The following is a 12,582-nucleotide window of genomic DNA, read 5'->3' on the forward strand; positions in this document are numbered from 1 at the left end:
GAGTACACATGTTTTTTCGCATTGATTTAAACCCCCATTTTTAGACTACACTGTATAGTTTAGCATAGTCACAATTATGTTGATAATAGGGTGATTTATACCATTATCACTTCTTTAGATAGTAAAACCAATTTAACACCTTCATTTCACTATAAATGAGCCTATAGTTGAGATTATGGGAACAACAAAATGTAGAAGAACATTTAATAGACTTGGAAGCAAGACATTTTAGTATGCGAATGGTAAACAAAGCTACAGGGTTACCCAGTATTAGGCGAGCTGGTCACAGTCCCCTGGAGAAGTTTGAGAAGCCAGAGATTGCTGGGATGCGGGGACTTGGTGCATTTGTCTGTACTGGGGACAGGTTAAGAAAAGGATGTAGGAGCCATTGCACTAACTCTTATCATACTGAATGACTGCACTGTGTAAGAGGAGACATTTTCGTTAAGAATAACTTTATACCAACTTTTCTATCTGCAGGCACAAAAAAATGGGTAAAATATTATTAGTAGGCCAGAAGAGCTGCCTTTTTTTTAAAAAAAAAAAGGATACTTGTGGGAAGTAAAAATGATCCCTGTTTCTTCTTAAAGGGTAGCGTAAAATCAGACTTGAAATGTTAGTATGAAATCATAAGGTAACAATACAATGCATTTGCTAGTATGTTACTGATTGCTCCATGGATAATTCGATATAGTTATTAAAAGTTAAGTGGTTAAGTGGCCCTTCATTATAGTAACTGTTTTGTTCTGTTTTTAGAGAATAAGTTATTTTCTAGAACATAGTTCACAATTTAACAGTGTTTTCTGGGCATTCTAAAAATAATAACATATTATTACTATAGGATTCACTTTGAATAGCATATATATTACTCGCAACTGGGCACTAAATACATGGAGAGGTTGTTTCTTTTTTTTTTTAAATCAAATGTGGAAAAACAATCCTGGCCTTATTTACACATTTTGGGCTTGGCTTGGAGATTCTGTTTCTGGAAGAATCTCCTTTCCCTCCTCTCTTCTTTGTATTTCCCCTCTCCTTACAGTAAAGATTGCCTGTTTTTAACAAATGGCTTCCTTTGCAAAGAGACAGAATATATCAACCTTAATATTATGAATTCACCAAATGATAGGCATATACATTTTAGCACGAACATCCAATAAAAATAAATACATCTGCAGTGAACATGGTAAATTATATGCGAACTTACACTATAATAATAAACAGGAAACAGCAGCATCTGAGTCTGCAACTGGCTTCTCAGGAGGCTCCGTGCTTCCAGCTGTGGTAGCAGCTGTGGATCTGGCTCTGGAACTCTTGCTGAAACAAGCTGACAAAGGGCTGATTACAACATGGAGTTCAGTTTCTGCTTGGATTCATTTTCCTTTTAACACACTTTGGTTATGAAAAGTTTGCTCATTTACCCTGTTTGTGGTTTTATATCCTGCACTTCACAGTCATTGAGCTGGTGTGGTGATTATCACCATTCCTAGTGACCTTGATCGTGGGGACCTTATACTGTCTGTACCATTTGTGGAACATTGCAACTTGGTTTTGGCTTACTGGAAGAAATTGAAAACTCTCTTCCTCTTCCTTCTCCCTCCCCATCCCCAGAGGCTGTTCAGCTTTTTTGTCCAAAATATTACAGAGTAAAGTTGTTGGGGTTTATTTTTTTAATTGTTTTTATATGCATAGAAAACAATTCCGGAGAAAAACCAAATGATACTCACCTGCAGTGAAATCTGCAGAACAGGCAAGAGACTGGGTAAACTCTGCCAGGTGAAACAAGTAGAGAGCTTCTTTTTATCACTTTTTATTAAAGGGAGGAATTCTGATTTCACAGAACCTGACTGAGCAAAACAGCGTTTACCCATGTGTTCCTAAAGCAGCAGTATAGATACGTTCACTTATTGTAGGTCCTTCTTTCCACCTCTGGTTTCGTGGGCTCTTTTCTTGATTGCATGCTAAAGACATAGTTAAGCTACTAAAATGTCTGGCCTTGATTCAGCAAAGATTTAAGCACATACTTAGGATTAAACACTTCCATTGCAGAGTCTGCTTTGTGAACTCCCAGATATTTGCTTCTGCTCTCATACTGTGGAGTGTCTCTGGTGAATATCCTGAGACCAAGACAGTCTTTTTCATTATAAAGTCTTTTTTTCTTTCAGTCCTGCCATCTTTTTAGAAAACAGCTGTATTCTCCAACTTAATTGAATCCCCAAATTAAATCCCAGTTGCCTCTGTAGCTCATTGCTCAAACTCTTCCCTCTTTTTCCCTCTGCTGCTTTTCTTCACGTAGGATCTTGCTTTTTCTCCTAAGGAAAAATACAGTATGCTCTTCCTTCTGTCACTCTCTTCTCCCTCCCCTCCCCTAATCCTTTCTCTTCCTCCTCCACTGTCAGAGCAGCAGGAGTTTCTTGTCTACTTTCCATCTGTACCCCTTCCACTTGCCCCAGTGACCTCGTGTTCTGTTCTTCCTCTTATTTCTCCCCTCCCTTATTCTCTTCTTAACCTCTCACTGTCCTCTGGCTCTTTCCCACTGCCATATAAGCAAGTATTTGCCTCTTAAAAATTGCACCTTTGACCCTACTTGGTTCTTCATATCATATCTCATCGCCTATCTCTTCTTCATTCCTAAGCTCATTGAAGGCGCTGTTTATAATTACTGTCTGGAGACCCTCTTCTGTGATTCCCTCCTGTAACTCCTACACTTTGGCTTCTGTTCCTTGCTTGCAACTACAATAGCTCTCACCAAACTCCCTGATGACAAGATCTCAGAAACAGTAGTCTGTCCTCATTCTTCTTGACTTGTCAGTAGTGTTCGCTGCAGTTGACCAGACTCTTCTTTAAACCTGTGTCTTTTGTTGCTTTCTGTGGCTCTGTCATGTTAATTTTCTTCTTTCTGAGGAGTTCTTCAGCATGTTCTTCAAAGTTGTCTCCCATTTTGGAGAGTTATGGCTGGAGGCCTTCGGGCTCTGCTTTGGCTGGATTCTCTTGTGCTTGTAATGCCTTATGGGTTATTTCCTACATAAAAAAGAAAATGTAACAGTCAAATGTATCTGTAGATAACAGATCTATTTTCCCATTGAAACCTATTTCCTCTCACTTAAGCTTATTAATTTGGAACCACACAAATACAATTACAAAGCATCCCACCTAGTGCTGCCTTAACTCTAGATGTCTTGGCAGATGCTCAGACCAGACACGTGATTGTCTTCCCTCTTTCACACAGACATGCATATTTTCTCCTTTCGTATGCTAGGCTCTCTGTACCCCTGCTAGCTCTACTCAGCCCTTGCCTGCATCTGTTCCAGCTTGCATTACTTTTTCTACAGATGACTCAAATTTTATCTCTTATTTCCAGTAAGAATATAGCAATACCATGTCAAATGGAATTAATATTTTATGTCCTCTATTAAAAATGCTTATTCTGATACGTGTTTGGAGTGCATTTTACTCTTTTGCAGCCTCATTTAAGCATTTCACTTTCTTTGTCATTGCCATCAACTGAGTCCCATTTCTATTGTAGTTCTTTACCTCTCAAGTTCTTTCAGTAATCCCTATTTTCTCTAGTTTAATATTGAATATCGGATGCCCAAATAGATTATATCTATTATATTTTTGTTGTTTAAAATATCAGTCTAGTTACAATGGTGTAAGCATGCAGAGAGTTCATAATCTCAAACAGATTTGTACACTGTAGTAGGCAGATTCCTCAGGCCACCACATACTTTCATACCCCAGCAGGCCCAGCTGAATTATGTGAGCTCAGGCGAGTTTCTGCTCGCTGGTGTGAACCACAGGGAGTATTCCCTTGTTCTCTAGATACCTTTTGGCCTGCTTTTACTTTTGTTTGCCCTACTCCATTCCAGATGTCATTCATGCCACATTATCACTACCAAATGCACGTCTTCTTGATCTAACATATGTAACCATTAGGAACATGTAAAGATATATGTAATTAAAGGGAACATGTGCACATATGTACTGTATGTCTTGCATTTACTTTGTATTTAGTACTGTTCTTGCTCACTTCATCGTAAGTGCTGTGGCTGATGTTGCAAAATAATTTCAGTACAAGTGTGTATTCATTAGCTCTAGGCACTGTGGTATTATGTAGAAAGCAGTCCTTTGGGTCTGAAGTTTTTCATGCTTGGTTTCATTTGAAAAACTGTGTATACATGAAAAAAATTAAGGAAACTATCCTGAATTGTTTTTGAGTTATGGGTCACTGAAAAGCAGGGCAGTATTTAACTGTTAACAGTAGCTACTTTTTTTTATATTTAATGTAGATAAGAAAATTTAGAACTTTGAAACTTAAACAGTGACATCTAAATTGGGGGTGATATTTAATGAAGTCTATGGCCAAGTTTCAAAAACCTGGTTTTCATAATGACATACAGATAATTGAAATCATGCCTACTAGGCATCTGGACTAAAATTATGAGCAGAATGTAATGGACCCAACCACTTTCGTGGAAACAAAATCCATTTCCATTTCTTTGTCAGGGCTAATCAAGTTCTTTTTAGGTACAAGGTTTTCTTCATTCTTACTGCTACTTCCAGTGTGCCAACACCGTACCTTCATATAAGGGATGGAATATGTTCTACATATTAAAATGTTGACATTTTTTTCCCAGTTTGTTTTTGCCTGTTACTCATCCTAATTTCATGTTCTATCAATCGGTTTCTCCTTCAACTGCAAAGAAACAATTAGTCTTTTACCCTATGGACCTTGACTACCTACAAACTGGCATCTGTTCAATCACGTTTGCATTATACAGTGTATAATTTTACGTTATATCCTTCAGTGTTGAGGGAAAGGGAATGGTGGGGAATCGATGAAGGCTCTTGTTCTTCTATTAAGCAGTTGAGCAACCTCCCACTGGGACTGGGGCTCTGCCTGCCTCTGAATCTGTTGTAAATCTCTCTACAGCCACACTTATTTTGATTTTGAATGGCTGTTTCTGGTTAGTTTAATCCTATTCCTAATCAATTTAAGATAAACAATTAGAAGTTTAATTGGAATTTCATGGCTCTTAATTGCCATTAAAAAAAAAGAAATTTAAACCAAATTCTACACTAACACAGCATTAAGACTGTGGAGGCTTGGTTGTGGCTTTCAATTTTTGTGTTTTATGGAGCCGATAGCTGCCGAGAGACACAGTCTGGATTCTCAATTTCTTCTTGTCCCAAGAGATACCTAAACTACAGCTTCCAATGGAGCAATAATTCTTCTGGGGCACTGGGACAGAAATGCCAGTACAGAGACAGAGGGTGAAAGCTACCCCATTCACCACAGTTCTAATGATTTATGAGATGGTGGGGTTGTTGTAAGTTGCTTGTGTCCATGTGTTGCTCTCTATGATCTGCATAGCTGGCACAAGGAAGAAAATAATATCTTCCTCTGAATACCCTGTATGGGCCAGGCAAGGCAAAACTTGAGCTGGCTCTTACAACTTCAGAAGAAAATACCAAGAAAAATTCAAGTCTCTTGCAGTAGCGTTAGCTTGGCTGCATTGCCAGTCCTTTACAGCTTGTGACATACATTGAGCATAAATAAAGCTATAAATCTCTGTTCTGTGATTTAAAAAGAAAATTGATAAACCTGCTATTTTCATCTGATGTAATTTTAACTTTTCATTTAAATATTTATTCTACATTGACTGGCTTAAATATTCAAAATTATATTTAACCTTTTTTTATGTAACGTGGATGGATATAGATACGCATACATAAAACAGAAGTATCTTTGTGTGTTCTTTTTATTGTAGGTATGTGTCATGTGCATTGGGATGCCCATATGAAGGAAACATCATACCAGCTAAAGTGGCAGAAGTAAGAGTGAACTTCTGGCATGCCTTTTTAATGAATCAAAAATACATTTTAAAATGTCTATAAGTAATGTTCTCTACTTAATCCTAAAAAGATCTTTAATGGATAAAATTTAAGGAAAACAAACACAAAACATAGTTAATACTAAAACTGGGTGCATAACCTCACTCAACCATATGCAGTCAAATCTAAGGAAAATGGTATGTTTTGATTGTTATCAGTCATGAGGAAAAATATTATGTGCTATTTCCTCCAACGAGAAGGTAAGAAAATGCTTAAGGAAATAGACTCCAGGACGTATGTCAGTGGACCATGTTGTACGAGACGATTTGCAGCAGAACCTCTTGCAAAGGGGATCTGCTTTGAAATCCGTTTTATGCTGTTATAAGCATACTGTGCTGTCAGCCACTAGAGCCACTGCTACAACCTTGTGCTTCTGGCGAGTGTCATGTGATTGACACATGAACCAAAACGCATCCCCAACATGATTTCCTGCTACTTGCTCTGCTGCTATGGTGGAATAAGCTGCACCTTCCCTCCCCACCCCCTTTTCCCACTTAGGATAAAGGAGAAGAAGGATGATGTCTTAGTCCAGCCTTTTTTTTCCAGCAGAGAAAGAGATGAATGAAACACAAGTGTTAAATTTTGCAGGAAAGCAAAGAGGGCATGAAAGCTGAAATCAGCAGTAGAGGAGAAAGTGGAGAGAATTCAAGAGGCACAAGGCAGAACACACTGGCCTTCCTCCTGGAGAAAGACTTGTCTTCTCTGTTACACTTAGTCACCTGCTTTTGGTGATCTAGCAGAATCTCCAAACCACTAGCAGCTAGTCAACATTTGTCTGATATATTGTGTTCTGCGTGTGTGGCTTCCAGGTCCTGTTCTCCTGCATCTTCTTCTAGCATACATTCCAGATGGAACTTGTGATAATACTTCTCCCACAGCAGCCACATATATTCATCAAATTGGAAAGTACTCAGTATTTCTAAATTAATTGGGTTTAATATGAAGTGAAAGTTAGAAGTGACACAGCTTTAGTTAGAGCGGTGATGACAGATTCAGCTGTGCTGTTGGTAAATTGCTTACTGCAATATCATGTTCCCCAACAGGCTTCTTTCCATGTGTTGCTTGTTTTTTAACGGCTCTCCTTGCACAGAAGAGCTCCTTTTCAGTTTGCCAGTGGGAGTGCTACTTAATGCTCCAAACCTGCAAACTTTCACTCACGCAGATATTTTATTTTCCATCTTCATCCTAATAAGTGTCTTCTTGTCTACCTGTACACCATTGTGTATGTGTTTAAGAATAAAAGCTGCCTCATTAAAGTTATTGAGGCCCTGATTCAGCAAGCACTGATGTTTATATAGAAGCATCTGATTAGCTGTTAATGGATTTTACATAAACACATTCGCTCATCCTTTGCTGAATCAGGATTATCAAAATTACTGGCCATGTTGCTAAACCTTTCAGAGAGCTGCCTCTCTGGTTATCGTCTTTCTGGGGATGGGAGTGTGTGACTCTCTTGACTATGCATTGCAATCAGCAGCTATGACTAAAAGGTTTAGACTGTTTCTTCTGCAGTCAATGACAGTGACCAATTATTTTTTTTTTTAACAACTGAAGCAAAACCAATTAGGAGAGGTGGCTCATTAACCAGACTACATGCATTTCTGGCTTACTAGGTACATAACTGTTTTACACATAGTTACCTAGTGAGTGCAAACTTCAGATGCCTTCAGACTTCTAGAAACCATCTGGTACATCCATATGGTTCTTTATTTAAAAAAAAAAATTCTCATCTATTAAGATAAACTGCATAGTCCTTTTTTATCACTCTGCTTTTTCTTGAAATGGAGGTACTGTTTAACCATTTATCATCCTGTGGTTTGTGAATTTCAACCTTAGGCAAGTAAGGCTTGAAAGTTGTTGGAAGCACTGTATAACATCCTCGAAGCCAGTTGTGTTATCCATTGTCTTCCAGTCATATACTTGGCTGTTTTTATCTTTCTGCCTGCTTCTTTCTCTCCTTAGCTTCCTTTTAATCTAGAGCGGTGAATTCATATAAGTATTATCCAGCATACAGGCTGATCAGGCTACAGAAAATGTGCCTATTCTTATTTGAATGCTGTTGGATTATTACAAAGTTTCCCTTACAGCACTAGGGCTGCAGTGTGTTTTTATGTTGTTACTTGCTTAAAATAATCTGTAACTCGATTATGACCTTTTGTATTCAGTTTAAGAGTATAGTTTTAAGTATTATTTCCAGCAGTAGGATTGTTCACATGCCTGAGGGGTTGCAGTGTTGGGTCACCAACTCCCATTTTGATCAATGCTTGGTGTCAGGTCAGTGCTCCCAAGGGGAGTAGCGCAAGACTCATGCATAGTAAAACTGCTCAGTGGTGCAGAACACAACCCTGTTCAATCAACCAAGCTGCAAGCTCGTACTCACATTCTGATTACACTGACAAAACAGTGTGTTCTCTTCTCCCCCACCCTCCTCCCAAAGATCCACATTGAAAACTTACAAAACTATAATGGGCTGCCTCCTACTATGGTAGGATAGAAAATCCAATATGAAAAACAGCTTCCAAGCATGCACATTCTTCTTGAAATTAAATATAGGTCTCTTTTTAAGGGTCACTTTAAGGTTAGATCGTGACAAGTCAGTGATGATGCTCAGCTTGTTAGCAGAGTTCCCCCTCCTCTTCTTTCATCTTTCAGAACTTTATTTTCAGAAGCTGAAAGACCTAAGGACTGAGCATGGGAAAGAAGTGAATGCAACATGATTTCTAGCAGTTTATATAGTCTCTTTGTCATCACTAAAATGCTCATCTAGAAAAACTTTGAATCATGAATGAAAAAGAACATGAGAAAAAAATGCAGTCTGCTGCTTCTGCCCTCATCTTAAACAAAAATGGAAGTTTGGGGATTAACTAGAGGTAATCTACCACTAACTGCAGATGATCTCTTTTTTTCCTTACAACGGTAGTCCAGTTAAAACACCTGCCCTGTGTTGATGATATAAAAATATGCTGCAAGATAGAATCTTTTTTGCAATCTGGTGAATATCCCTTTCGTAAAGTGTATATTGAATTTATGTTGATGCAAACCAGGGGCTCTTTGACTTTAAAGCACAAAGAATTTTACTACCTTTGCAACAGTCATAGCACTTCCAAGCTTTAAGCAGAACAATTCAGACTACTTGAAGTTCTTTTTCAGCTGTTCTTTGAATTAAGCGAACAGCAATATTAATCCGGCACTTCCGAGACTGCTGGTGCAGCACTTTGTCAGCTTCCTCAGACATATTCACAGCAATCCCACTGATGAAGTCCTGGAATTGCTTTAACAGCAGAGTGCAGTGCAACTGAAGATGTCTTGGAAAAGGGTTGTATTTTTTCATTTCTAAACAGTTAATTTCCAGACTGGGATTCTGTTCCAGCGGAGTGGCCTTTCGGGATTGCTGATACACAGTGGGGAATGCTAAAGGGGACAAACGTACTCAGCAACTGAAAATAAGGTGAAACACCTTCCAAATAATTTCAACAAAACTAAGATGGAAAGATCTTACATTCAATTTCTAAAGCAATATTTTTGGTGCAAACCTAATTTTGTGCTTCCAAGTGTATGTCTCCATACAAATATTATGAAGCCAGATCTCAAATCTCTTACTCGTACAAAGAACTCAAAAACGTAATTCTAGAAACATTTAGGGCTCTACTTACAAAACTAAGAACTATTTGTATAGGATTTTGTTTGGTATTAAGAAAAATTTTAAAACTTAAGGACTAGGATGTTAATTAAGTTACAGTTTTGCTTTGTTAGTATTTTAATGTTTGATTTCATGAAAAGCAAGCAAAATTCATATTAGCTACAACATGTTAAAACTTCAGTTTTCATTGATGTTTTCAGTGCCAAGAGAAAGCAAAATCAGGCTTCTTGTTAATTATTTATTGTCCTAGTTCAGCCATGTGCTTGGCTCCGTGTAATAAGCAAACAAAAGGGCAGGTCTTTACCCTGCACAACTTGTAAGCTGGAAAGTACACGGAGAAAACCAAACAGCTGGGAAATCCCCAGAGAGAGGAAAATGTTGGGAAAGGGCTTGACAGAAACTTAATTCATAATGTAAAATCTTGCTTATTTGGATTCTGCGGGACAGTCAAAAAGCAATTTTTTGATGGATTTGGCTTGGTTGGTTATTCCATGTACAGAAGCAGAACTATAAATTTAAAATATGAGGTTCTATGGGATATTCTTCTTGGGTAACAGTTTTCAAGGATGAATAGAGGGTTTCTGATACACAGGTCCACCTCGGTGGGTCAAAACCTGAAACCTGTGCAGAAGTGTGTCCTTTTTAATGTATGTTCTTGACCCTATTTTATATTCTTTGATCTTAACCTTTTCATGTTTCTCTGTTTCTAATCAGGTATCCAAGCGGCTGTACAGTATGGGCTGTTATGAAATCTCTCTGGGGGACACAATTGGTGTGGGGACTCCTGGAAGTATGAAAAGAATGTTGGAAGCTGTTATGAAAGAAATTCCTCTGAGTGCTCTTGCTGTTCACTGTCATGACACGTATGGCCAGGCGTTAGCCAATATCCTCACAGCCATGCAGGTAACTCAGGTTCTCATTTTATAGATATGATAGTAGTAGTCTTAGTTTAATTCAAATGCAGAATTTTAAAAAATTTCAGCCTTAAAGAAATTACTAGAAAAGGAAGGAGGCACTTACTAAACTTTCAGAAAGTATTGCTCACACATCAGATTGTCTACAGATATTACTGCTGTTGCTTTTGCAAGAAAATTTCAATTCTTATCTACTTATTACCTTCAATTCCGTACAAAATCACTAACAGTGGAGATTATTATATTCCATTGATTTCGGATGAATGAGGAAGATAAAATATATTTTTTTTCTGATGTCTCAGATTCTACTTAGGAACATCTGCATGTTCATTGTTCACTAAACTAAAATTACTATTTTACAGAGGTGTCTAAATATAAAATAGAATAATGCATAATTACATCTTGATTTCAGATGGATAAATCTAAATTATTGGTAATTATGTACACAGAGTGATCTAGATAATTTTATCACTGTTAACATGCCTTCAGTATGCTTTTTTGTTTGTATCAATTATGCCTTCTAAATAAGAGTAGCAACAACTTTATATCCTATTTAGTCTTCTTTCAAATCTGTGGCTAAATAATCAGAAACAGTTAATTTCCATAAGAGATATTTTTCCCTTTGTGTTTATATATTTTTAAGAATAGGGCACAAGACAAGAAACGGACTACAAGTTCTAATGTAGTTTTGGTAAAGATACAATCTTGAAAAATATCTTAATGTGTACATGCATTCCTAAGTCGACCTATTTTTACTAAATGTTACAGAATCAAAAGCTGTTTACAAATTGTAGGCCTTTATTGTTCGATTTTATACTTAATAGCATCTTTTGCTTCCTTGCAATTCAGGCAGCCATTTTTAAGGTCAACTTTCCTTTGTCCTGACTTGTTATTTTGGCAGAGCTCATAGTAGGTTGTTTAGAAATAACAGCAGTGTGTTAACAGTATTAGTGATACAAGCAACAAGAAGGAACAGGGAAATGTTTCAATATGGGAATCTCTGCAGGTATTTGATTAAATACTGAATGACAGAATCTGGTAAAAAAGGTTCTAACTTTTACTCACAGTGTTCACTATTGACCCTTACTCACTTGTACTGTTGCGAATGTGTGTGTATGTACCATGGGATAAATCAATTGCTAATTTCACAGTTAGCTTCAGTTGCAGATGTAATAGCTAAAAGCATGAAAACCCCTGAGCATGGGAGGAGTTCACCATAAAAATACTTGAAGCATTGTTTTTCAAATCCTTCCTTAAAATAATTGCTGTCATGGTGCCTACTAAACACTGGCTATGCTTTGTTAACCCCAGTATTTGTTGTAAGTGATTCTTGTTTCAGGTTTACCTCCTGCTCCTATCTTTTTATTTACTTCTTAAATCAACTGTGTAAGAGTTAAAGGGGAAAAAAGCTCTTAGGTACCTAATGTGCAGTTCAGGCTAATTAACATGTAAATTCAAGAGAGCAATAGACCTAAAAAAAATCCCTGTGCAGCCTTCTCAGATTTCTGGGAAGCCAGGGGTGCCTGAGACCCACCAGAAAACTTCCTTAGGTACTCAAGTTCTGCTACAGTGCATGTCTGAAGGTGTGGTGTTTTTGGCTGAGCTGAGCTTGTCATAGATTTTGCCAAAAGTCCTTGATGAAGCAGGCATTACACAGTCTCTCTGACTGGCTTTGTGCAAGCAGCTCCTTGGCTCACTGTAAAGGTAGGTCCCCAGGCTCTTGGATCCTCAAATGGGGCTGGTACGTCACAACATCCTCTCCTGTCTCTGGTCAAAGAAACAAGGCAGCTAGCGGTACATTATAGCTAAGCAACACTGTTTCTAAAACAAGGCAACTTTTACAGGTCAGCCAGATGGTAAAGTGCCAAAGCCAGTGGATCAGAGTGCCCAGGTCACTTCTAGCCCCTGCTGTCAGGCTTGCCTGTGCTTTCCTCTCTGCCAAAGAAACACGAAAGGCAAAGTACTGGAGTAAAACCCCTTGTCTTCAGCTCATCAATTTGTTTCATAGACCAGACTCTCCACAGACGCAATTCCTTACCCTTCCTCCTTTATGGGTCTGTGCGACCGACACAATATTTCATCAGGAGTGAAATGTGTTTGAGGGGTTATAGAAAAAATGGGCTACAGTTATTGTTT

General features: G+C 38.0%; 1 protein-coding gene across 3 annotated transcripts in view; it reads left to right on the forward strand.

The window, feature by feature from the left end:
* Window positions 1-12,582, forward strand: part of HMGCLL1 (3-hydroxy-3-methylglutaryl-CoA lyase like 1) — a gene marked incomplete at its 5' end in the record, with an annotated part of 81,661 nt that overhangs the window by 39,166 nt on the left and 29,913 nt on the right. For 2 of the 3 annotated variants that reach the window (XM_082305571.1, XM_082305572.1), the window contains 2 exons: window positions 5,769-5,832; window positions 10,247-10,435. In XM_082305571.1, the coding sequence (XP_082161697.1) occupies window positions 5,769-5,832; window positions 10,247-10,435 (253 nt within the window). The remainder of the gene's footprint in view (window positions 1-5,768; window positions 5,833-10,246; window positions 10,436-12,582) is intronic. The other variant, XM_082305573.1, reaches the window with a different exon arrangement.

Source organism: Platalea leucorodia (genome assembly GCF_965183815.1).
Source record: "Platalea leucorodia genome assembly, chromosome: 3".
In the NCBI taxonomy this organism is placed as follows: Eukaryota; Metazoa; Chordata; class Aves; order Pelecaniformes; family Threskiornithidae; genus Platalea; species Platalea leucorodia.